The sequence below is a fragment of the Clytia hemisphaerica genome, unplaced genomic scaffold, assembly GCF_902728285.1.
Source record: "Clytia hemisphaerica strain Z4C2 unplaced genomic scaffold, Clytia hemisphaerica genome assembly, whole genome shotgun sequence".
Classification (NCBI taxonomy): Eukaryota; Metazoa; Cnidaria; class Hydrozoa; order Leptothecata; family Clytiidae; genus Clytia; species Clytia hemisphaerica.
Genome location: NW_027104090.1, coordinates 53,206 through 80,572, shown reverse-complemented (window position 1 = coordinate 80,572; position 27,367 = coordinate 53,206). Strand labels below are relative to the sequence as shown.

General features: G+C 35.2%; 2 protein-coding genes across 2 annotated transcripts; one reads left to right on the top strand and one right to left on the bottom strand.

Moving 5' to 3' along the window:
* Nucleotides 1-228: 228 nt before the first annotated feature.
* LOC136812699 (uncharacterized) lies at nt 229-3,646 on the bottom strand. Its single transcript, XM_067069223.1, has 4 exons — nt 3,607-3,646; nt 2,785-3,222; nt 2,031-2,438; nt 229-1,520 (listed from the first exon to the last, which is right to left on the bottom strand). Exons 1-4 carry the CDS (start codon nt 3,644-3,646, stop codon nt 229-231), a joined length of 2,178 nt encoding a protein of 725 aa, XP_066925324.1.
* A 12,919-nt stretch (nt 3,647-16,565) lies between these two features.
* LOC136812731 (uncharacterized) lies at nt 16,566-23,114 on the top strand. The gene is made up of 4 exons (XM_067069254.1): nt 16,566-16,710; nt 19,699-20,106; nt 20,458-20,865; nt 21,452-23,114. Exons 1-4 carry the CDS (start codon nt 16,641-16,643, stop codon nt 22,741-22,743), a joined length of 2,178 nt encoding a protein of 725 aa, XP_066925355.1. The 5' UTR covers nt 16,566-16,640; the 3' UTR covers nt 22,744-23,114.
* Nucleotides 23,115-27,367: the final 4,253 nt, after the last annotated feature.

Here is a 27,367-nt window from a genome sequence, read left to right as displayed (position 1 = left end):
TTAACATCTGAAAATAAATTCGTAAGAAAAGTTTGAGACATTCAATCTCAAACCCTGCTTAAATAAAATCTGAAATTAATTTTATAAAATTACTGAATACACTCATAAAGTTAGTCCTTAGAACATTAAATACTCTTTAAATAAAAATATATGGAAATCTTTGGAATCTTTTTCATTGTACTTGCATCGTTGGTGAAGCTAATTATACAATTTAGTCCAAGATTTATTTCATTGTCGATTAAAAAACTCTGGCAAGTTTTGAGAATCTGGCAATGATTGTATTCTCCATAATTCCCTGTCAGAATTTCCAAACGCGTTACGACCGTGAAGTGTCGTTTCATTGTTGACAAAAACTAGATCACCTTGTTTGTATTGATGCCAAAAGAAAAATCTTTCGTCAAAAGCAGCTTTACGTATCTCTTCTTCCAGCTCTTGTGAGGTTACGTCACTCATCGAGTCGGGTGAATCTTGAATATTGAATTGATTATGTTGCTTGGCATTTGCGAATTCTCCTTTTGACCAGCTCTGCCACCACCGTAGAGAATCAACACCATCTTTGTTTGGGCATTCATGTATAAGTGGGTACGTATATGAGTTATCTTTGCCACCAAAATAGACTTCATTTCCTTGGTTGTCCGTTTTGAGAAGTCGAGTCTCATACTGGAGTTTTGTATTTTTCCAATCTTCTATGGTGCATCCGTGAAGTGATTGAACCACAGCTATTGAATCGATAAACGTCGTTGCGCCTTCCCTGTCATCTTCACCTACGGAGTCCGACAAACGGTTAGTGCTACGACAGTAAAGCGCAAATACTGGACAAATGAAATCCTCATACTTGTGTATAGCTTGGTCAACGCCCATGTATTTAGGTGGGGCCACCATATCCCAATGAACGGGTATCCCATCATGACTATTAACATAGCCAGGCATATCTTTGTCTGGTTTGACTTTATGGATGGGACCAAAACTCCAGTTCAAGACTCTTTGCTTCATGTGATCTCTATAGTAATGTAGAAGGTCTTGTTCGTCTTCAAACTCATTAAAACCTCTAAGCACAACAACACCAAATTCATGCGTTAAAGCAAGAATAGTTTCAGGTGTAAAAATATCAGGACCAACTTTACTCCTCTCATAAGCTTCAATTACCATTCCACATGAGTTTCGAACCATGGAGATCTTCAGATTCAAATAATCACCTTTCAATGGACGAGACAAGTAAAGCTTAACATAAAAATAAGGTTTGGAACGGTAATAAACCATGCTGGTTAGACTGTCTTCCACCTTGCTAGCTTCTCTGTTAGCTTCTTTGAAATCAATTTTGAATTCACCGGTCTGTGTATCGAATAGTACCGTATTGTGCCAAGGTGTCCGAAGCTGGGCGCTACCACCGTACAACCTACACTTATTTTTGAAGAGATCGATAGCGAATTTTCCGGTTTCAGGATGATGCTGGTGGATACTGAGACGAACATAATTGTCAATGCATTTTTGTTGCTTAAGGAAGGCATCTAGTGCAACTCCTACAAATGAAAATTAATGAAAATCATTTATAAAGACGTTACCTACTGTTTGCGCATTTTTAATCACAAGAAAAAGGGCTTTTTTTCGAGTTAAATTTTGAGAAAACATTTTTCCCACATCCATTCTTTAAGTCAAGTCTGCGCTGGTGGGATATCTACTTTCATATATTCTTTAAGGAAATGGCGAAAACCAGAAAGAGCTCACTAGGTTGTCTCGGGAATGTTCATACTGCAAAAAAAAAAGACTATTAACAATTATGGTTCTGATAATGCAAAAACATATGACTTTTTACCAGAAAAATGATACTTTGAAAAAAGAACAACTTCACATTCAAAGAAATTTTCGTTGGCGGAATTTCGGTTCACGTTCTTAGGGTGTGACGGGAACTGTACAAACAATTGACGGAATGTTGGAATTGGGTATCCTCTGAAACTCACTCCCAGGATTGAAGACTTCAAGATATTGTAAAATGTAAGAATTAATAAGTGTAAAAAAAGAAAGACAATCACCTTGGCAAATCATTCCTGTTGCAACTTCTTTCAAAACTTGTTTACGTTTTGAGTTTGGTAATCCTCTTAATAAATGACATAAATCTTGCTTAAAGAATTTCTTCTGTTGTGTATACTTCTGCATTAAAGTTGGGCTCAGTTTAATTTCTTCACTGAAACTTGCTTTGAAAACATTTCCACCATAAAGCTCAGCTAATGTTTGTGAGATCCATCTCTGAGGTACACATTCGAACTGTTTGAAATAACTCAGTGAGATGAGTTGAATAACATCATCTCCTCCCTTATTATGTATCATATCTTTAAGACCTTCATGGTAAATCTTGTAATTTTCTTCATCCACTTGAATGTATTGATCAAATGTATGGTAGTCAGACATGATGATTATATAAGCACCAGCTTGATAGATTCCTGGAATTCAAACGGACACTTTCATTGTTTTCATTTTTTTTTCACACTTAAAAGACACAAAAAGAAGAAATCCTGACTCTTAGAGAGACTATAAGTACCCATCCCCGGTTATAAAGACCAGTCTGGTTAGATTGCTGGGAGGCAAACACACAACACAAAATAATCATAAATGTTCTTGCAAATGTATATCAAAACTTACATTTCTTGATCTTTGTAGATAGGCTACTTAGTAAACTTGATATAGACCCATTTTTTTACATAAATAAGTAATTGTAAAAGGTCCCCAAGGAATGTAATTGTAAATTGTTTTCTTTAATCCTGGGGGTGGTTACTTATTGTTACATACCTTCAATTTTTCTTGCAGTTTTGATCAGATTATCAATTGCAATGCTCTCTGCAAAATCAACGTCAACACCCAAAACTTTCTGAAACTTGTTCGAACTTTTCACCGGAAAAGCAGGCAGAAAGAATTTCATGACCCGTTGCTCAGACACCAAGTCGTAGATGCGATCTAACAATTTTGAATAATCAGAACGTTGATACAAGGTTTTGTAGCCGTAAAGGATGTTATCTAGAAGAATTTCTAGTATGCACTCTGACATGTCCAGGAATTCAGGGTCTTTCGGCTCGACCTTTTCAGTGACTTCTTGGAAATTGTAGTTGTTGTTGTTTTCATTGTTCTGGTCTTCAAATTGTAAGCGGATTTCTGGAAGACCTGACGAATGTTTCTTTGAAGGTGGTTTCGTATCCGAATCTGAAGTGTGATTGGAAAAAAGAAAAATGGCTTTTTAAATAACAATTAGTAGATTTTATCTTTACATACGCCATGATACTCACGGTACAATACCCTATGATTCAGACGGTTTAAGAATACAAGCCTTGCATTTCAATCTTCTCATTTGATTGCTGGATTAACAATTTTTAAAGTGCTCTGAGTCCTTTAATCCTTATATCATTAAACAGTATAATCTGTTGTAAATGTATGCCTCAAGTTCAAATCGGACTGAACTGTCAAACTTCATCTTTTTAGTCTTCTTTTTGAATAGCTCAGGTTAATCACTATTCTTCCTCCATTCATAAATCAGTAATCATTTTTTCCATTGTCTCACAGGCCCGATTTTTTCTCTTTCCTAAAATAACAATCTTCCGTCTTAAAATCAAATCTTACCCATGAGCGAATCAATCAATTGACTTCTTTTGTTTGACATCTTTAGGGCATTAAAGTCAAGCCCAACCCTCTTCTAATGTAGCTTATGTGTGATCAATGAGGTTATCATCGATATTGAATAAAATAAACCCTTTCACCGTTTTATATACCACACCAAGCATGATGACTAAGATGTCTTAAGTATCAATTTTTGGTTATCATCACGGTAATTAAAAAAAATTGTCCCTTAAGCAAAATTTGAAAACTTGAAAAGTAAGTAAACAGACCTAAGGCTTACACAAACATTCAATTACCGGTAAAAAATGATAAAATTAATGATAAAAAAATGATCATTAATGGTGTTTAATTATTGTTTTAATTAAACATCAATATCAATTAACATTAATATAATATAACAATAGCGTTTAGGTTGAGGTCGTTGTTGTTATTTTCTGCCCGCTCAGTTTGATTATTCGCCCGATAGTGTTCCTTGGGCCCGACGCAAAGCGGAGAATTAATGACAACAACGAACGAAAAATTTACGCTATTACTATTACTATCCATAACGGACATTCAAACAACGTTTTTTTCTAACGTCAGACAAGTCTTTTCACTTCAATGCAATGACTTTAACAAGTTTTTAGCACCTTGCGAGCGGGCTGCAAATGACAAAAAAGTGTTTTTTTCTGATGTTAGTTTAGTCTCTTCGCTTCAATGCAACGACTCCAATTCAATTCCGAGCGGGCCGCAAATGACATTATTTGATATTTCAGCCCTCTGAAGCCTGGCGCTTTAGTTTCCTCAGCGCGGGTATGACAATTTGAGTCACAAAACCTTTCATTACCGCCCGCCGATTGTATCTTTAATGGCTTACTTAATGACCGCTTTATGGATAATAATGATCATTAATGGTGTCTAATTAATGTTTTAATGAAACATTAATGTTAATTAACATTAATGTTAATTAGTGGCTTGAGAACTCAAGTAAGTAAGGTATGAACTTGGGCTCACACAAACGCGAACTACTAGTAGAAGGCATTTTATAAAATCGCTCGATTGTTTTGGTCAAAGCACTTGTTATACATTTTTGAAAAGCTAAGGGGTAGGAGGAATCAAAATTACTTTGATTACTACGGACACTTTGGTATGATGTTCGGACAAATATGACGATCTCAGGCAAAAATCATATGGTCAAAAATTAATTAAAATCTTGGCTTGAGAAAATGGAGACCTGTTCTATATTTTTGGAAAGCTCTCAAAAAATTTAGATTAGAGATATATTATTGCAAGTGAAGGTGATTTCTGTACCAAACTGTACCAAAAACAATGTTTTTCAGCCAGAAAGCTGTTTTTTGCTGGTTTTTTCACTTTTTGAAGCTCATATCTCGAGTTAGGTTCTGAAATCACCAATATCCCGGTGGGGCACACAGTATAATTTTTTCCTTATAATTCTGGAGAAATTGACCATTAATGGTGTTTAAATAATGTTTTAATTAAACATTAATGTTAATTAATTACATAAACGCCTAACTACCGTATAACCTTGGGCGACCGACCTTTAAACATATTAGGTTAAATATAATGACCATGAAAAAAGCATGTTACAGTATAAATTTTTGCTTTGGTTATCATTCCGGTGATTAAAGAAATTTACCATTAGTGATGTTTAATTAATGTTTCAATTAAACATTTAAGGTTAATTAGCATTAATGTTAATTAGTGGCTCGAGAACTCACGTAAGTAAGGTAATGATCTGGGCTTACACAAATGCCCAATTGCCGTACGGGGGACGAGCGACTCTTTAGCATATTATTTAAAATGATTTAAAATGATAAAGAGAATAACCAGAATACCAAAAAATCGTGCTTGTTTTGCTCACATTATTTTTTAAAAATATTCACTTTTCATACGGTGTGCCAAAATCAGAATCTTCTAAAATTGCCTCCCAAGTTTACCCGAATTTTAGTCGACCCGCCACGCTACTGGATACGGCGCAATATTTTGTCTTCAATCACGATCACGCAAAACAGCAAAGAAAACTTGGACAACCACGAACCACTGCTAAGAAATCTTTCAAATGACCTCTGATCATGCAATCACATGGGCCCCGGCGAGCCATTTTGAGTAAACCAGCTTAAAATAGTAAATCTTAAAAACGTATGACATGGTCTACCAATAAGTAGGGGGGCCATGGACCCCCCGGCCCCCCGTTGACGGGGCCCATGAATCACGAAAGCAGAGTACATGGACTATTAGTATTAACTGGTTAGTGACACTTAAAAAATTCCTCTTTGTTTGTTTTAATACACGTTTTTTTTATAAGAACAAACTATATAAGATCATTAGGCTTCGGTGTCCAAAATATTATGAACATGTTAAAAACATTCTATGGCTTTGCAGACTCTAAAATACCCGATTCTCTTAAGAAACTGTACAAAAATAATCAGAAAATTATGGAAATAGGATTGAAACTCAATACGTTAAGAACGTATCTGAATGCTTCCAAATTTTTGATGCTCTTAAAAAAAAGCTTGTGTAAAACGTTGTACTTTATATAATTATTTTCGTTTTCGGACATTTTTAAGCCGGACTGATGACGGACATGAAGAGTACAGTATGATAGTAGAGAATTGTCATCTGTTTCCAATTAAATTTGATTCAAATTTTCCTACAATATGGTAAAAGTTAAAGAACATCCCCGTCTCACAGACCTGGTAGGATTTTTTCAGCCAGTGGATATACAAAAAGGGACTGAAACTCGATGGGGATGGGGATTGATATTCCCATATTTCTTTTGGCTGGGGATTTCAATTCTTTTGTTTTCAAGTGAGAAAATTCAGTTGGGATGGAAAAATAGCATCATATTTTGCAGTGAGGTTTTGTTGATTTAATTATTTTCAGTGAGGACAAGAATTGAAGGATGATTTTCCACCGGGGACGATATTTCGGCCATTTCTTCCAGTGGGAAGGGTTCTTGGTGGGTCTGCGAGAAGGGGGTGTTAAAGAAGAAGAAAATGATTAAAAAATAATGGGAAATATTAGAGGCTTTAACTTGAAATACCCTCAATCATTTTTCCGTCAAATTGAAGAATGTTTCCATGGGATTAGGGCGTAGTTTAAAGCAATCTGTTTGAGCTTAATTGAGAAAGAAAAAAAATTAATGAACTAAAAATATTAAATTGTAATAAAACAGTTGGATTTTAATCAGAAAGAAAAAATACCCTCTCTAATTTTTGGTACAAAAAACATTTAATGAACGTTAAGACTATGTTGTATGCCAACTGGGACGATTTAAGAAATATAATATGCGATTTAAGTTCTCAAAAAAATTAATTTTCCATCCTTTGAAATTTGTACTTTTTAAAAGCTCATCAGGAGCAACCTTGGACCCAGGGCGGTTTGCTTTTGACCTGACATGGTTACCGTAGTCCCATTCTTGGACCCCTTTGGTAAAAAAGGGGATTTCTTTTGATATAGTGTATTATAGAGAACCTTCTTTTTGAAAGATTTATAGAAAGCTTGTTGATTGTTAAGCCTTTGAACTAGCCATGAATTCATTCGGTAGAAACAACCTTGGGAGTAACTTTTAATTTTTTCTGGCAGAATTGGCTCTGGCTGAGACTTTTTACTTTTGTTCTGAACATATGAACTTATTCTCAATTTATTGACTTAAATTCAAGAGGGGCTTAAATATAGAATTTATCATAATTAACAAATTTTAGCATTTCTGAAATCTGGGTCTGAAATTGTTTGAAATTATTTCTTAGGTTTTGGCCAAAATTGAGCCTCATGTTTATGTAAAGTTCTTCTCATGTCTTATACTAAACAATGTTGTAGTTTTTTTTTAATCTCATACCCAATATTTTGTTGGTTCAAATTTCAAAAAATTAACCCAATAATTAAAGCCACCCAGCCGTAGAGTCATAGATTCCCCACCTTTGAGTCTACCAAGGACTAGAGAGGAATCTTCAACCTTTTTAAAGCAAGAACAAGTGAAGCCTTGACGTATTGAATTCTTTGTTTTCATCACTGATCTTTATATATCCCTGGACGGTCAAGTGTAATATTACAATCGGAGCTTTTTTGAAATTGGTAAACGCGGAGAAAGCGCTAGATCTAGTTTCACTTTAGTGATGTAGAACCGTTTGTTGTTAAAAAGGCAAAGTTTCAAACACTACAATGGCTTCTTTGCGGGTACCAATTTTCAAAAAAACTTCGATCAAAGATGGCGGATATAGCTTAGTCCAGAGATATATAAAGGTCAGTGGTTTTCATGCGTTATAATCTGGCGCTGAAATCTGGCGAAGGATTTTACTTGCAATCTGACGTTTTTTGTCAGAACCACGCGTTATCTATGGGAAATAAGTGGCTTCATTTCCCATCCAAGAGTTTCAACAGCCTCTGCGGGAATTTAAACTCAATCCCCCAATTGCTTCCATAATGGCGGAAATTACGTAACTTACCCCAAACACGAGTATCCCATATATCGTTTAATTATGCTGATTTGAGAGCTTAATTTTACAGTTACTTTTTAACTAATTAGCCAAAACAGGGATAACCAAAAATCTTGATTTATCAAATAGCTTTCATTTGTAAAAAACTTTACCGTAAAATCAACACGCTGGGAGGAATCTTGGTCGAATTGTTTTCTGTTTGTTTAGGTTGAAATGAAAAAGATAAGTCCTATAGATACGATGGATACGAAGAAATGCTTTTCTCCTTGTCTGGTAACCTTAAGGCTTGGGGACGCGAGAAGTTTTTTTCACGTTGGTGCAGTTTTCCTTTGATCTAAGAGAAAATGTATATATTTTAATGATTGAAATAACTTGATGAACTGGTATTTTCAAAGTTTTGGTCTAGAAGACTTTTAATCACCGTGTTTTGAATAATAACCAAAATAAGATTTGTATAAGTTGTGAAATTTTACCAGATTGCATCAAAATAGATCCTCAGAATATGTCAAGATAAAATCAAGGCTTCAATTATAACCAAAATAGACTTTAGGCTCAGTGCACTGGCTGGATTAGTTTAGATTTTAGCCTAAAAGTCGCGTTCTTTTCTTAGAGAAGAAAGACAACATACGTCAAGCACACCATCAACGATAATCGTACTACTCTTGTTTCCCGAATAGACAGGGGGGGTCCGAATAAGCAGGGGGGTAGGAAAATTTTCTAAATTCTAATAAGCGGGGGGGGGCATGGAAAAAGAGGGGTAATTTGAAGACAGAATTTTTTTTAACTGATATCAATTTCAAGAACAAGAAAGAAACTTTAACAAATGAACACGTAAAATAAGAACCAATACTAACAAAAAGGAAAATTCTAACACGTTTAAGGCCTATCTACACTTTAATAAAATATTGAATTAATCGAATTTAATTAGCGGGGGGGGGGGGGGGGTCTTAATTAGAGCGGGGGTGGATTTTTTTTTCTTTTAACAATTAGCTGGGGGACGTCTATTCGGGAGACAAGAGTACTTAGGTCGGTAGAATGAGTCCTTCAGCAGTTTGCGTGATAGTGATTGAATTTGAAACGCGTGAAGGTTTGTAGATTGAAAATTGTTTATTATTACTGATAAGGGAAACAAAAAAGTCCGAGAATAGAACCCCGACCTCTGCAAGCCTGAAAAATTGTTCAAGAGCTTGAAAACATGGGAAGAAAAAAGATGACAAGCTATAGATCATGTTAAATATCAACCCGTCAAAATTATTCAGGTTAAAATTTCGTTTTTTGAGAAAATACAAAAAAATCTAGTGATTCTGTTTCTTGTTATCCTTCACAAAGTTTTTCTACTCTATTCATCAATTTGAAGATGATGAATCTATAAAAATATTTTGATGTTATTTAATACATATGCTCGTCGAGTTTGGGGTAAAAGTCGGACTTTTTGTTGAAATTATATTCGGAATGTATGTAAATATTACGTAAAAGTCAAAGCGGTTTTTGGTAATATTCACATTTCATACACTGGGCCACTTAGACAATATTTTGATTTTACTGATGGCCGTGATACTTTTTAGGGTTCTGCTCATCCTCTAGCAAAAAGATTTTCTATAGGAAGTATATCTATAGATGTTTGCGATTCAGACTAAAGTCTGTTCACGATAAGTGTGCACTCTTTTTTCTTTTCGCTATAACTTTTGAAGGAGTTCTTCGTTCTTTATAAATTTGGTATCGTTGGAGAGATATTTGTGAGTGGAACAATTTGAACTAAAAAAGTCTTTAAAAAAATTCTAAAAACGAAGATGAAAATGAAGAAGAAAAATATGAAGATCTTGTAGAGAAGTGCTATAACTTTCATTTTCACTGGAAAGATTCTTTGATCTTAGGAAGTCATCACTGTGAAGAAATTTTACTAAAATATTTATTCAATATAAAGTTATGATACAAAGTTAATAAGTGATTGACCCCAAAAAACAGCAGAAAACAGCAGAAAACAGCGCTTTTAGACGTCAATCAGCTTATAACTTTGTTTGATATATTTTGACTGAATGATTATTTTTGAGAAATTTTTTCACAGTGATGACGTTCGATAATGAAGGAATCACTTCAGTGAAAATGATAGTTATAGCACTTTTCTACAAGATCTTCATTTTTTCTTCTTCATTTTCATCTTCATTTTTAGAATCTTTTTATAGATTTTTTTATTCCAAATTGTTCCACTCACTAATATCTTTCCAACGATACCAAATTTATAAAGATTGAGGAATTCCTTCAAAAGTTATAGGTAAATGAAAAAAGAGTGCACACTTATCGTGAATAGACTTTAGATACTTTTATGAGCGTTATCAGAATAAAAGCAAAGTGAGGACTAGCCTCGAGTTACAATACTGGTCAATATTTTTATTTGGGAGGGGTTTGTAGACTTCCAGGTTATTTTTTGAGCCCTATTGGAACCTTTTTTGAACAAGTCAGAAAATTCAGTTGGGATGGGAAAAATAGCAAAATATTATGCAGTGAAGATTGCTTTATTTGGTTATCATCGGTGTGGATAAAAATTTGAGGATATTTTGGAAAATCTTTCCAGTGGGAAGGGTTCCCAGTTGGTCTGTGAGAAGATGGTGTTCATGCTCGCACATTACATTTTGCGTAATATGCTGAAGAGTTGCTCATCCCTCCTACGCTAATTGGACGTTTGTGTAAGCCCAGTTCATTTCCTTACTTATGCGAGCTCTTGAGTCATTAATTCACATTAATGTTAATTGATATTAATGTTTAATTAAAACATTAATCAAACACCATTAATGGTCATTCTTTTTAATCACCGGAGTGATTAGCAAAGATTTATACTGTGTCATACTTTGCAAATCTGCACACCCCTTGTTACAGAACTGATATGATTATTTTCCACCGGGGACGATATTTCGGCTAATTCTTCCAGTGGGAAGGGTTCCCAATGGGTCGGTGAGAAGGTGGTGTTTATGCTCATTACACCTTACCTATAGGCTAAAGATTCGCTCGCCCCTCTCACGGTGATTGAACGTTTGTGTAAGCCAAGGTCTACCTTACTTACGTGAGTTCTCGAGCCATTAATTAATAACATTAATGTTAATTGATATTAATGTTTAGTTAAAAGATTAATTTGAACACCATTAATGGTCAATTTCTTTAATGATAAGTAAAAGGTTTATACTGTGTACCCCTCGCACAGTAGTTAGGCGTATCTGTAAGCCGACCCGGTTGTTCAAAAATCGATTAGGTTAAATCCTGATTAGCACTAATCACAATTAAATTTCGATTAGTTAATCCCGGTGATTAAATTCCGTTGTTCGAACGTCAGATTAAGTATCGCGTGGTAAAACTCTGGGGTCAAAAGGTTGTGTGATAAAGCATATCCAGAGTCTCCAATAGCCAAAGCCATCGTCTATTGAGGACATTGAGTTGTTGATATTATCCAAGTGATTTTTAACTGCAGAAGCACGAAAAATAAAACTATCATGTGTCGACCCCGGCCAACTTACATCTGTACTAACGCACTTTGTAACAACGCCACACTTTGTAATGCACCTTGACGCACTTTGTAATAAAAATTAACTCACTTTGTAATACCAAAAGCTGACGCACTTTTTAATAACACCTGGCGCACTTTGTAATAATTTAGAGAATTTTAAACGTTTTTTACCACCTGATAATGTCATCCATTTTGCCACCGCTTAAAAAAAGGACTTCTCTAACTTTTTACCACTTTAATATTTTGAGCTCAAATGAGGAGAATTCCCAAGAAAATTTGAAAACCGCAAGTGACTTACTTCATATAACCAGGAAGCCAATAAACTCCTCCTCAATCGAAATATCCAAGGGAATAAAGTCGAAAGGCTGAAATTGCCCGTTTCGCCTCAACATGAAATTCCGAAAAACGACAAAATACCCAGAAATTCCATTATATTTTGGCCATCATTGTAGGTTGTAAGCTAAATGTGTTTAAAATTTTATTTCATGATATTAACTTGTAGCTTGGTCCTTGAGCAATTTTCTGATTTCGGAAAAAATGTACTCACCCATTAACCAATTTCGTCAAATATGATTTAAAATGATAATTTTCTTATTTTACCCAACTTGGAAAAAATAGTTTTTCCGATATTTCCGACCTCAAAAAAAATGTCTCCCCGATAATCCGATTCTGGAAAAAAATGTTTCCTAGTATGGGTACCCTTCATACGGAATTTGAGCTCAAAATATTAAAGTGGTAAAAAGTTAGAGGAGGAGTCCTTTTTTTTAAGTGGTGGCAAAATAGATGACATCATCAGGTGGTAAAAAACGTTTAAAATTCTCTAAACTATTACAAAGTGCGTCAGCTATTTTGTATTACAAAGTGTGTCAGTGTTATTGCAAAGTGCGTCAGCTTTTGGTATTACAAAGTGCGTTAATTTTTATTATATGCGTTAGGTCGTTTATTACAAAGTGTGTAAGTTTTTATTACATAGTGCGTCAGGTATTACAAAGTGCGTCAGGTATGACAAAGTGTGGCGTTTATTACAAAGTGCGTTAGTACAGCATCAACTTTCGAGGAAACGATCAGTCAGGGCTTGAACGTTTAGAATGACAATTTTGTGTGCTTACAAAGTCTTTTTCATCTTCATGGGGACAAGAAATTCTTACATGTGTGAAATCGATACATGCAATTGTGCTTGGAAAGCCAGCCATTCTATAAAAACCTTGCTTCATCTCTGTCTTTTGTTGGGCAGTGGTAGGGAATAAAATGAATTGGTTTTTCTTGCGATTGAGAGCTTGACAAGATTGGGGAACAGTCCTTGAAACAGTCCCAGCTTGCACACAACGTCAAGACAACGTCTATCTAACATTGATAATGTCCAAATAACGTTATTTGAACGTTAAAACAACGTTGTGTGCCAGCTGGGGTTGGTTTATCCACTCCAATAACATCTCCCACAACTTGTTGGAAACTTCCACATGCCAAAAACTTCAAAGAAATCAACACTTGACTTTCAACAGACAAAGTGTGGTTTCTTTGTGTAGGTCTTTGCAGATTTTGTCTGAGAAGATTGGTTAAAAACACTATGACTTGTCGTGAAAAGCGAAGGTGCATCCAATTGTCTTCATCTGAAAAAGACAGACAAAGAAAAAAATGAAAAAATTTAAATAAATTCTTATAAAATTCTAAAAAAAGTCGTGTTAGGGTTAGAGGAAAGTATGTACAAGAAGGGTGTTCATCTAAAGTACAAAAGTTTCGTCAGTCATGTCGATGGCTCATTGAAACTTCTCGCGTTGAATTTTATTGTTGTCATTTTTTTAAATGTTGTCATTCATAAAATCTTTCAATCTGTATGTTCTTGGACAAATTTCCAGATAAAATCATGCTCATGGCGGCCATTTTTCACTTTTTTTAACCTTATAATCTTTCCTTAATCCACCTCCCGAGCAGGATTAAGTTTTGGGGTGTTTAAGTCTAAGTTAATCGGTTTTTTAATCGTTATATTTTTTGAACAACAGACAAATTTTTGCGATTGAATCCGGATTTAAGCTAATCGGCCGCTAATTCATCTTAATTTCTTGTGTTTTTGAGCCACTAATTAACATTAACGTTAATTAACCTTAATATTTCATTAAAACATTAATTAAAAACCATTAATGATCAATTTTTTAATCACCGGAATGATGTGTAAAAGTTTATACTGTGTGGTCAAATTGGATGTTTGTGTAAACCCAGGTCTGTACCTTACTTACTCGAGTTTTTGAGCCACTAATTAACATTAATGTTAATTAACATTAATGTTTAATTGAAACATTAATTAAAGACCATTAATGGTCAATTTCTTTAATCACCGGAATGATGTGCAAAGCTAAAATTTATACTCGCCCCAGTGATGCACGGTAATTGGACGTTTGTGTAAGCCTAGATCCGTACCTTACTTAGTTGAATTTTGGAATCATGCCTAATAGTCAAATTTTTTAATTGCCATAATGATAAGCAAAAATTGATACTTAAAATACTTAGTCATCATGCTTGGTGTGGTATATAAAACGGTGAAAGGGTTTATTTTATTCAATATCGATGATAACCTCATTGATTACACAAAAGCCACACAGAAGCGGGACTTGACTTTACCACGCCCTAAAGATGTCAATTAAAAGAAATCAATTGATCGATTCGCTTATAGGTAAGATTTCATTTAGCGTTGTTCAACGTTGATAAATGTTGAAATCAATTCTAGAGGGTGGGAATATAAAAACGGAGGGCGTTTCTTAATATAGGAGATGTGTAGGAGAATGAGCAAAAGTTGGTGAGAAGGTGCTGAAAATTTTTTCTTACGCTAACCTAACTCCTACGCTCATTTTTTCCGCGTGATACCGTTCTAACCCCACTGGTGTCTACATTAAATTGATTCTTCCTTGGTTTATTTTTAGAACTATTCCATAATTATTTTCATACTAATTTTTTCATTGTCTTTGAACACGTAAAGCGAACTCTATTTTTTCAAAATAAATTCCCTATTTTTAGAATCGTATAACTGTGCCCTCTTCTTTGATTTTATACTTGTTCACGGTGAAGAAAATTAAGCTTTTTTTATCAGGAAAGCTTTTTTTTGTTTTAAAGATTTCCCATACAACAGGAAACTGACTGCGACAATTTTTATCAGTCAATTTTAGAGGCGTTTGTACATCCTCCTTAGCAAAAGCTTGAAACAAAAAAAAAAGGGACAAAATAAAATGAAAATATAATTGTTATATTTTTATCTAATCATGTACGGATGACTCGATTTGGAATATGCAGAAAAAGGAAGATTGTTATTTTAGGAAAGACAAAAAAACGGAACGGAGACAACGGAAAAAAAGGATTACCGATTTATGAATTGAGGAAGGGTAGTGATTAACCTGAGCTATTCATAAAGAAGACTAAAAAGATGAAGTTTGACAGTTCAGTCCGAAAATTGTTATTTTAGGAAAGACAAAAAAACGGACCTGTGAGACAACGGAAAAAATTATTACTGATTTATGAATGGAGGAAGGATCTTCCTCCCAAAGAGGAATAAACAAGAGGAAGATTTACAGTTCAGTCCGATTTGAAAAATAAAGACTTAAGGCATAGATTTACAACAGATTATATATTTTAATGATATAAGGATTAAACGACTCAGAGTACTTTAAAAACTGTTAGTCCAGTCATCAAACGAGGAGAGTGATAAGCATGGCTTGTGTTCTTAAACCGTTTGAATCATTTGGGGTATTGTACCGTTAGTCTCACAGCGTATGTAATAATAATACGCTGTGATGTTCAAGGTACAAAAAGCTAAGCTGCGGTGTCCATGGTAAGAGGATTGGGATTTTAGACAAATTCTTCGCATGGAATACACCTTTTTGACCGTAGTCGCACGGGTATTTTTTTGTCCGCTTTATCCCACTAAAACCGTCCCAATCCTTTTTTGACGCATTTTTCTATTTTCTATAGGTGTGAAAAAAGGACTGGGACGGTTTTAGTGGGATAAAGTGGACAAAAAAATGCCTGCGCGGCAATTGGTGGCTACGGTCGAAAAGGCGTATTTTAGTGGTTCCTTTGGATTTGAAATTTCGTGAACATATTTTGTTAGTTTTTGTAGCGAGTGTTATGTGCAGATTAGTATTTAGGTTTACTCTGATTTGTCACAGACAAGATTTAAAGTTTGTGTCCCTGTCGTGCGGGTTCGAACTATTGGGACTCGACCAGGCCATTTTTCATGCCCTTTTAGCATCAGTTTATTAAACGTTGCCCTTCCTAAAATCACTAAAACTTTGATAAAAACAGCCTTTTTGATTAAAAAAAAAACACTAGAAAAAGCGCAACTTTGACCTCTGATTTGTCGCTGACAAGAATTTAACGTTTTCAGACCCACGCACCTGCATAGCGGTTACATCGGATACATCCGAGATCAAATTTTGATGGACTGTATCTCTGGAACTAAGAGGTTTCCGGCACTCTCGTAGCTCCCATTGGAAAGAACTTGAGTATTTTGATAAAATAGGTTGGTCTTTTTGGGTGTCCTTGTGAAATTTTGATTTTTTTCTTCAAAAAATGGGATTGAAATGGCTAAGAATGTTTTGAATTTTAGACAATATTTTTTCCAAAAAATATTTACATGGAATAAAAAATTTCAACCAGGCGTTAAATTAACGTTTTTTCACCGCTTAGTGATAACTGGGTAGTTACTAGCATTGAGCCTTAAGCCCAAAGGGCTAGAGGCTAGACTCCTGGATGGGAAATGAAACCACTTATTTCCCATCCAGAAAGCCCGCGTAGTTTTTACCCAAACGCCGCGGATTGAAAGTAAAATATTTTGCTAGAACTCAAAAAATGTACTCCTCCAAAACAAAGGGAACCACTAGATACGATCTGTCGTCATGATTACGGCGCGTTATGTGTGCGTTTTGGAAGGGAAATAAGTGGCTTCAATTTCTCTTGCCTGAGAAGGGTTAAAGTTTCGCCTCTAGCCCTTCGGGTTTCAAACTCAATGGTTTATAGTAATCCTTATTCTGTCACCACTGTTCCTTAGATTGAAATCTAAAAAAAAACTTCCTCCATAAAACGCATACAATTAAAAAAACCAAGAAGAAAAAGAAAAGATGTCTTTCAAATCAAAGGTTCTTCAGATTATGAAACGACAAAAGAGCAAAGAAAAACAAAAAAGTTTTGGTAAGTTTTCCTTACTCTGCCAATTGACTATTATAAACCTTGGGCAAGGCTATATTCACCATCTTTGATCGGAGTTTTTTGGGTAAGTGCTATCCACAAAAAAGCCGTTTAAGCTATTAAAGATTATAACATCAAGTGGTGCTAAAGGCTTGAGGGCACGAGAAGTTTTTATCACGTTAGTGCAATGCAACATGCTCCATTCCCTTTTGAGCCTCTTCTTAGAAAACCACAGATTTGGGCACTATACCCAGTAGCGTGTTGGCAGAGGGTTTCTGAGAAATCACCTGAAAAATTTTCTGAAATCACCTCCCCAGTTTGCCCCGAATCTTTGTCGACCCACCACGCTACTGGCTATACCCAGTAGCGTAGACATGAGAAGCGCATGCTTTGTGTAAGGAGAGTAGATTTTTATGACACTGTAATTATCTTTTTATAATATGAATAGATGATAACAGTGCCCGGGGGTACTAGGGTTGAAGGATGAGGGGTATGTGCGGATGGGACCTCAAAAAACCGACCCTTAGAGAGACTAATTTGAATTTTTTTGATTTTGGCGACCCTTGGGTTAGAGAGACTTTGAAAGGTGAAAAAACTTACCCTTACCGTCGGCTTATACCCACCATTTTTGCCTAAGTACCCCCCCCCGTAACAGTGTCATAAAATATGCTCTCCTACACAAATTTTGCGCCCCATTGTCTACACTGCTGCTATACCCCGCCAGTCCCACTGCCCCGGTGAAAGTATTTCCTTTAGTGGGGAATTTTCCCCGGGAATGAGAAAGTTCAACCCGCGTTTTTCGCACTCCATTCCAGTCATTTAAACGATTGGGTGCGCGCTTTTGGGGTTATGAAATATTAGGGCTCTCGTATTGATATGACCAGATCGTAGTAGTCTAAGAACTAAGAAGGAAACAGCAGGACAAAAGGAAAACATCTTCCTGGCTATACGTCATATCCTACATATCTTTTCGCTTTAAAAAACTGTAAAAATGAAGGGTCACTTTATATAACTTTCTACATTGGCTGAATGTTTTAAATTTCAATTTATAAAATGGAAGAAAAATAAAAAGGAAAAAATAAAAATTAACATCCTGAGGCTGAATTAATATCACTATGAAGTCATTTAAAGTTCACTGTTAAAGATTTTGACTTTTCTCCATTACAGATAGGTTACAAGCTTTTTTTTCATTTTATTTCTCAATGACAGTTTTATTGGAACTTATACTGTGATAAAACATAACCAAAACGGATCTATGCACAGTTAGAAAAAAATCAACTCAAAAAAAAGAAGGCGTTTTGAGAGGATGTTTCGTAAATTTCATAAAATAGATCTTTTACTCTCGGGTACCTAATAGCCGGGGGGTTTGGAATAAGCAGGGGGGTTGGAAAAATTCTCAAAAATTGATAAGCGGGGGGGGGGTTGGAATAAAAATGTTCTGGGTGGAAAATTTTCGAAAAGGAGGCTAATACAGCAGAATTAGGACAAAAGAGGGAACTTTCAAAAAAAAATTCCCAAAAATCAATAAGCGGGGGGGTCGGAATAAGAATGTCCTGGGTGGAAAGTTTTCGAAAAATTAATTAGCGGGGGCCCCCCGGCTATTAAGTACCCGAGAGTAACCTTTTCAAGAGATTCAAATTTCAAGATTATGCTAGCCTTATTTAGCTTTTGGTAGTAATAATTTCCTTTTTTTTCCATCCTGACCTCGCTTGAATCGCAGGCTATTACATAGCCGCAAATAGTAAAAGAAGCACGAATACGATAGTGAATGTCAGAAACCTAAACCTGGCAGTGCTTCAATTTCTAATTGATACCTTTTTTAGTGCCGTAGGAAACATATTGACATTAGGGGAGGGCAAAAGTTCAATGACACCGTGAGGGCCAACCATGGTTTGACGCAAGGGGGTTTTTGAAATAAGGTAAAATACTCCATTTTAGGAAAAAAAATCACTCTTAAAAAATTGATTGGGGGCTAAGTACCCCTTGCCACCCCACCCCCCTCCCTGGTAGCTATAGCACTTTTTTTGCAAGACACTCCTGTCTTAAAACCCACTTGCCTCAATAGGGAAAAAATACTTTTAAAATTCCAAAGGAAATAAGAAATCTATTGTTTCTAGGTATATCAAAACGCAACTGGGAATGGTTTAAGAGGGGGATTTTTTCCTTTACAATTTCTAATGGGGATAAAATCGCAAGCCTATTTCCCAATTGGGTTTAATGTTTCAGGGTATTTTTCTCCAGCGGAGTGACGCGAATTGTTTCAAGTTTTCCTACCCATGTATACTTCTTTGAATTTGACGGGCAATCAACTTTGTTTAAATCCTTTTCCTTAAGTTTATCTTAAAATAAAACCTCTCCTCTCCAGCACAGAAATTCTAATTAAAAAAATAAATACACAGGTTGCGAAATTTAAGTCTGAACACAAATCATGTTTTTACTCGCAATTTTTACGTGCTTGTTACATGACATCTGATTGGTTCGAATTTATTGACACCAATAAAGTTATTAGCTGTAACTTTTAAAGCAAGAAACATGGGAATAAAATCACGTGAACTTTTTCGAGTAATCACATGTTTTGACTGCATTGATATAATTTTGCAGCCCATGGTCAGACCTTAACACATATTTTTCTACGAAGCCAGATTTCCATATCTTACTATCCAACTCGAGATTTCCTTAACTCAAACAAGTTTGTGTCCCTTTCATGCGGGTTCGAACTATTGGGACTCGACCAGGTAATTTTTCAAACCCTTTTAGCATAAGTTTATTGAACGTTGCTCTTCCTAAAATCACTAAAGATTTGGTAAAAACAGCCTTTTTAGTGGAAAAAACATTTAAAAAAGCGCACTTTTGAACTTCAACGGACGCTACTCTGTTTTTTTAGAATATGGCCTCTCGACTGTAATTGAAAATATGCATAACACCAATTCCCAGAAATTGTTTATTTGTTGTTTAAAAAGCCATTTTCCCTTTTTTCCAATATCATTTCAGATTCGGATACGAAACCACCTTCAAAGAAACATTCGTCAGGTCTTCCAGAAATTCGTTTACAATTTGAAGACCAGAACAATGAAAACAAAAACAACTACAATTTCCAAGAAGTCACTGAAAAGGTCGAGCCGAAAGACCCTGAATTCCTGGACATGTCAGAGCGCATACTAGAAATTCTTCTAGATAACATCCTTTACGGCTACAAAACCTTGTATCAACGTTCTGATTATTCGAAATTGTTATATCGCATCTACGACTTGGTGTCTGAGCGACGGGTCATGAAATTCTTTCTGCCTGCTTTCCCCGTGAAAAGTTCAAACAAGTTTCAGAAAGTTTTGGGTGTTGACGTTGATTTTGCAGAGAGCATTGCAATTGATAATCTGATCAAAACTGCAAGAAAAATTGAAGGTATGTAAAAATCTATAAGTACCTTTCCCTGGGACTAAAATAAGCAATTTACAATTACATTTCCTCGGGCGGGGGGGGGGGCTTTGGCAATTACTTATTTATGTCAAATATGTGTCTTTATCAAGTTTACTAAGTAGACTATCTAAAAAAAAGAAGTGTAAGTTTTGAGATACAGGTGCAAGAAAATTTATGATTTTTTTGTGTTGTGTGTTTGCCTTTCAGCAATCTAACCAGACTGGTCTTTATAACCACGGAGGGGTAGTCTCTTTAAGAGTCGGGATTTCTTCTTTTTGTGTCTTTTAAGTGTGAAAAAAAGTATGAAAACAATGAAAGTGTCTGTTTGAATTCCAGGAATCTATCAAGCTGGTGCTTACATAATCATCATGTCTGACTACCATACATTCGATCAATACATTCAAGTGGATGAAGAAAGTTACAAAATTTACCATGAAGGTCTTAAACAGATGATACATAGTAAAGGAGGAGATGATGTTATTCAACTCATCTCATTGAGTTACTTCAAACAATTTGATAGTGTACCTCAGAGGCGTATCTCACAAACCTTAGCTGAGAATTATGGTGGGAATGCTTTCAGAGCAAGCTTTAGTGAAGAAATTAAACTGAGCCCAACTTTATTGCAGAAGTATACACAACAGAAGAAATTCTTTAAGCTCGATTTATCGCATTCTTTGAGAAGATCTCCAAACTCAAAACGTAAACAAGTTTTGAAAGAAGTTGCAACAGGAATGATTTCTCAAGGTAATTGTCTTTTTTTTTTACACTTATTAATTCTTACATTTTACAATATCTTGATGTTTTCACCATTTCTTTTAACAATATCTGAAAATGGGAAATCTACCAACGTGAAAATAACTTAAAGAATAGGTGTGAAAAAAATTTTTCTTCCTGGCAGTGAGTTTCAGAGGGTACCCAATTCCAACATTCGGTCAATTGTTTGTCCAGTTTCCGTCGCACTGTAAAAACGTGGATTGAAATTACACCAACAAAAATTTCTTTGAATGTGAAGTTTTTTTTATCAAAGTATCACTTTTCTGGTAAAAAAGTTCCTGTGCATTATCAGAACTATAATGGTTGATAGTCCTTTTTTTTTGCAGTATGAATTTTCCAGAGAGAAACTACTGAGCTTTGTCTGGTTTTCGCCATATCCTTTACGAATATCTGAAAATGGAAAATCTAGCAGCGCGGACATAACTTCAAGAATGGGTGTGCAAAATAATTTTTTTCCAAAGTTGAGCTCAAAAGAAAGCTGTTTTCTTGTGTTTAAAAATTGTACAAACAGTAGGTAACGTCTTTATAAATGATGTTCTTTAATTTTCATTTGTAGGAGTTGCACTAGATGCCTTCCTTAGCCAACAAAAATGCATTGACAATTATGTTCGTCTCAGTATCCACCAGCATCATCCTGAAACCGGAAAATTTGCTATTGATCTCTTCAAAAATAAGTGTAGGTTGTACGGTGGTAGCGCCCAGCTTCGGACACCTTGGCATAATACGGTGTTATTCGATACACGGACCGGTGAATTCAAAATTGATTTCAAAGAGGCTAACAGAAAAACTAGCGAAGTGGAAGACAGTCTAACCAGCATGGTTTATTACCGTTCCAAACCTTATTTTTATGTTAAACTTTACTTGTCTCGTCCATTGAAAGGTGATTATTTGAATCTGAAGATCTCCATGGCTCGAAACTCATGTGGAATGGTAATTGAAGCTTATGAGAGGAGTAAAGTTGGTCCTGATATTTTTACACCTGAAACTATTCTTGCTTTAACGCATGAATTTGGTGTTGTTGTGCTTAGAGGTTTTAATGAGTTTGAAGACGAACAAGACCTTCTACGTTACTATAGAGATCACATGAAACAAAGAGTCTTGAACTGGAGTTTCGGTCCCATCCATAAAGTCAAACCAGACAAAGATATGCCTGGCTATGTTAATAGTCATGATGGGATACCAATTCATTGGGATATGGTGGCCCCACCTAAATACATGGGCGTTGACCAAGCTAAACACAAGTATGAGGATTTCATTTGTCCAGTATTTGCGCTTTACTGTCGTAGCACTAACCGTTCATCGGACTCCGTAGGTGAAGATGACAGGGAAGGTGCAACGACGTTTATCGATTCGACAGCCGTGGTTCAATCGCTACACGGACGCACCATAGAAGAGTGGAAAAACACGAAACTCCGGTATGAGACGCAGCTTGTCAAAAAAGACGACCAAGGAAATGAAGTCTATTTTGGTGGCAAAGATAACTCATATACGTACCCACTTATACATAAATGCCCAAACAAAGATGGTGTTGATTCTCTACGGTGGTGGCAGAGCTGGTCAAAAGGAGAATTCGCAAATGCCAAGCAACATAATCAATTCAATATTCAAGATTCACCCGACTCGATGAGTGACGTAACCTCACAAGAGCTGGAAGAAGAGATACGTAAAGCTGCTTTTGACGAAAGATTTTTCTTTTGGCATCAATACAAACAAGGAGATTTAGTTTTTGTCAACAATGAAACGACACTTCACGGCCGTAACGCGTTTAAAAATTCTGACAGGGAATTATGGAGAATACAATCATTGCCGAATTCTCAAAACTTGCCAGAGTATTTGGATCGACAGTGAAATAAATGTTGGACTAAAGTGTATAATTAACTTTTTACCAACGATGCAAGTACAATGAAAAAGATTTTATACATTGATTTAAAGAGTAATTAATGTTTTAAGGACTAACTATATCAAGGTGTATATTCAGTAAATTTATAAAATTAATTTCAGATTTAAATTTTTTTTCAAACATAAGTGTATATAATTGAATTTCTCATACCTTTCTTACGAATCTTTTTCAATTAGCACAAAACGTTAAATTATCGTCCACTTAATGTTCAAATAACGTTAAACGAAGATTGAAAAATATGTTCTGTGCTGTCGAATAGCTTTTTCAATACATTGTAACAGAAGTATTTTAAGTAAACGAATATATATCTATCAGAAAACGGATTTGTCTGACTTTTTATTATTAAAATTTCATCATTTCTGAAGTAGAGGTGATTTATCGAACCCGAATCGAGATGATCAAATGAATTTCATCTAGCATAAAGTAAAGAGATGCAAATGAATGGATGAGAGTGGATAGGGAAAACAGATTATTTCCATTGGAAAGGCCACAGCAGAATCTCGATAAGTAGTACTACGGAAAAATAGTAACCGGCTAAGTTGTATCACTTATTTGGTCACTTGAACTTCCTGAGATGAGATTCGGATAAGTAGACCAGTACCATGTTTCACCTGGCAACCATAATAATTTCTTTGATGACATATTTGTCTTTGGAAAAGTTTCTAACGGCAAATTTTGCAGATTTTTCACTACCCCCGGGACAAAATATCCAATATATCCTCCACCCCATGTACAAAGAATTTCTGGAAGAGCTCACTGGAAGAGCTCAATAATGTTAAAACTCGTGATTACAGTATATAAATACATGATAAGAGAAACTAACCTGGCCGTCTAGTGGAACTTTGCACTTCATCGATAATGAATTTGACAGGGCTGCATTCGCCTGAGCCACGCAATCGATGGGCTGTCACCTAGAATTGGAAGGTTCATAGATAGATCTTGCTACCCGCAGACATTTGTAGTTTGCACGTGAAAAAGGGGTAAACCATTCCCGAGAAGTTTTACGAGACTTTTTTTATTTTTCTTTGATTTATTTGTGATTTTTGCCAATTTTAAAGGAATATACCGAATCGCGAACATCAAATACCTTTCAATGTTTAGAATGACTACGTACCAGCGCTTTTGGGGATGGCCACAGCTCACATGATACTCAAACAAACACCAAAAGCCAGGAATCAACTCAAACGGATCTCCAAAATGTCATGGAACTCTGAGGTTTGTTCTGCCTTTATTAAAACGTGAGTAATAATACATATATTACGCTTTCTATAATTCGAACTAGTTTCCAGTCTCAGTCAAGAAGAAACTCTCTTGAAATATTTTCTCGAATTAGCGAGGTTCAACTTTCTCTTATTTTCCCATAGAACAAGAAGAAACTCTCTTGAAATATTTTCTCGAATTAGCGAGGTTCAACTTTCTCTTATTTTCCCATAGAGGTGATTGATAATGATTATACCTTAATTCTTTTTCACTAGAAATATAAACCAAGTCTGAGTGGAAAAGGAGCTGTTAATAACGCTACGCGGAAACTCTATGGAATGGGGAAACCAAAGTAAAAGATCAATTATGTTTACACAAGATTTTTCTTCCTTTTATTTTGAAAAGTAAGTAAAAGCCTCGATTGATCACGAAGTATAAAGGCCTATCTACACGTATATTTATACATGTTTTATTCCCCTCTTTCGATGTAATACATTAACCAAGGTATGAATTATTGATATCAGAAGGGTGTGATTTATTTTGCATCGTGTTCGTACGCTATTCTGTAAAGCGGAAACCCTCATTCTAAGTGCTTGTACACGTTTTTTTTTTATTAGAACACCTAAAATTTGGCTGAGCCTGGATGTGCTTATTTATTTAGCAATTTTCAGCCTGAAATGTTCTTAGATGCGTTCTTAAATTTTCAGACTACTCTAAATCGACAATATCATGCAAAATAAAAGAGCACTTAAAATTGGTAAAATTTGGACAATATTTGACTCTCGATTTAGAAAATCCATTCCAAAGTTTGTTTAAAACTGCTTGAAAACAGGAAAAAAATTTAGTTTCTTGTCATTTTTTTCCAAACTGAGGCTGGGCATGTTCTTACGGTGTTCTTAATTTTTCGACGAATTTCAGCCTCAATGTTCTTATAAACTGGGTTCTAATAAAAGAAAAAACGTGTATGCCATTCTGTAATGCGGAAACCTTCATTCCAAGTATTTGTATGCTATTTTGTAATGCGGAAACTTTCATTCGAATTAGAGAGAGAGCTACTAAGAATCATTCGGATTCGAATTAGAAAAATAAAGTACACGTTTTTTTTATAAAAACATCCAAAACTTTTGAAGCAATTAAAAAGTTCATACAGCAAAAGTGGCAAGTGTGAAAAGAGCTCACACCATACGCGTTTAAAAAGACAGAGAGAAAAAAGAAAGTAAAAGTATCAGACGATCATGTTTATTTAACGCATCAATAGATCTATTTATCTAATTTGATCACACCATGAATATTTTAGTGGTTTATCATCCATGATCTTGGATGAAAGCCGTACCAATCAACTCACGAACAAGAAAAACAGAAAAGGCAAGATTTATCCTACATAATGGACGACTTATTGAGACGTGCCAAAAAATAAAAATTTTATAGACACGAGGCTCAATCGACCGTAGTCACGTGGTCAGGTGCGTGCCTTTTTATTATTTAATTTACCATCCTAAACTCGATCCAATCCTTTTTTTACACTTCTTTCTATTGCAAATATTTCAGCATCTTGCTCTTTATGTAATTGTTCTTACAAAAAGTAAAGTGTAAGCATACAAAACATCCTATTTGAAAAGAAAAACAGTCGTTGATATTTACTGGTTGTCATAAGGTTTTATATGGAAAAAAATTATTTCCTAAAATTCCAACTCTAGGTTCCTTGATTAGAGTGTGGAAGTTCTTTGACCTAATCTGGAGATCCATACTCTCTATTCAAACTTACACCGATAAACTCGTCGCTCGGGTGAAACAAGGCATATCCCAAATATATTTTGCGTGACGTGCATCGCTTCTAATCATTCCTTAACGTTCATATATAGCTCAAAAGAATCATTAATAATGATTGTATTAAGCCAATCTCAAGATATCGGTCAAAAATTGATTTTGACGTTATAAAATAAATCGAAAAAACACGTCATTAGTAAGATTCAAATTACGTCATTATTAAAAAACAGCGATAACTTAAATTTTATTAATGCAATCAACACCAAATTTTAACTGGAGTTGTAAATGAATGATTCTGAAATATTTGTTCAAAAATTTTCAGAAAATTTGAATGACGTCATTTGTTGTCGGGAAAAATTAAAATACGCAAAAAATACTGACGCCATCATGATTTTTCAAAAAATTTTTTCATGAAATATTTTAGAATCGTTAATTTCCAGTCATCTCCAGTCAAAATTTTGCTTTGATTGTAGTAAGTTAATTGGAATTATCACCTTTTTTCAATAATGACGTCATTTAAATAGTATTTTTGACGTGTTTTTTCGATGTATTTTATAACGTCAAAATCAGTTTTTGGCCGATATCTTGAGATTGGCTTGATGTAAATTTTTGACCCAGCACTTTTCGAAATCTTCTCGTTGATACAATTCTTTTGAGCTGTATATGAAAGTTAATGAATAATGGGAAGCGGTGTGCGTCACGCAAAATATATATTCGGGACATGCCTTTTTTCTTCACCCGAGCGCTGGTCGTGGCCGCCATTTTTGGTCGATGTTTAGAAACTCCCAAATATATATATCAACATACGGGGGGGGCAGTCAGGCAAATTGACCGACGGGTATGTGCGGTGGTTATGGGTATGTTTTTCAAAATATCAGAAATGCACTGTAAGGGTGGACTTTTGATAAATGCGCTGTATGGGTGGAAATTTCAGCAAATCTAGGAAAAATTGCAAGTTTTTGCTCGAAAATCTTGATTTTTTTGCTCTAAAAGAGTTTAAAATTTGAAAAAAATGCACTGTAAGGGTATGAATTTCACCGATTTTTTTCTGCACTGTATGTAGGGGTGCGATTCTAAAAGCCATTTTTATGCTGCACATACCGTCAGTTGGCAAACCCACTCCCCCCCCCGGGTCAACACAACAATTGTCTTACAACAGTCAGGATGATTAGAAGCAATTAACTTTCTTTACAATTCTCATAACGTTAAAGTTATTGAGAATTTTGTAAAAGTTATCCATAAAAGATGTCTCGTGACAATTAATATGACACAGAGAGAAACTTTGATAAACATTGCAAATTTAGTGAAACAAGAACTTTCACAAGAACACCAGTAGCGGCCTGGCTTAAATTTCTTGGTGGTGCAAACTATGAAATTGGCGCCCCTGGTATTTATGTCCTTATTTGCGCCCTCCATCATTAAGTGAAAATATTAAACTATCTTAACTTTTTCTCCTTATCAGTACACAAAATTCCAAACATTAAACATGACTACTTTCTCTTGGACTGGAGACAATTGGATTATCTTTGTAACGCGAGCTGGTCTTACTTTACTCTCCATTAAGATCAATGGCTGAAAGAGGCCCGAAAATTCAGAAGTTGGGAG

What these genes read in the sequence shown, in the direction of transcription:
- LOC136812699 (XM_067069223.1), bottom strand. Translation starts at nt 3,646, where the DNA reads ATGTCAAACAAAAGAAGTCAATTGATTGATTCGCTCATGG. An exon ending in AACTGCAAGAAAAATTGAAG is followed by an intron (nt 2,439 to 2,784) that starts GTATGTAACAAT and finishes TTTGAATTCCAG; the next exon opens with GAATCTATCAAGCTGGTGCT. An exon ending in AACAGGAATGATTTGCCAAG is followed by an intron (nt 1,521 to 2,030) that starts GTGATTGTCTTT and finishes TTTCATTTGTAG; the next exon opens with GAGTTGCACTAGATGCCTTC.
- LOC136812731 (XM_067069254.1), top strand. Translation starts at nt 16,641, where the DNA reads ATGTCTTTCAAATCAAAGGTTCTTCAGATTATGAAACGACAAAAGAGC. An exon ending in AACTGCAAGAAAAATTGAAG is followed by an intron (nt 20,107 to 20,457) that starts GTATGTAAAAAT and finishes TTTGAATTCCAG; the next exon opens with GAATCTATCAAGCTGGTGCT. An exon ending in AACAGGAATGATTTCTCAAG is followed by an intron (nt 20,866 to 21,451) that starts GTAATTGTCTTT and finishes TTTCATTTGTAG; the next exon opens with GAGTTGCACTAGATGCCTTC.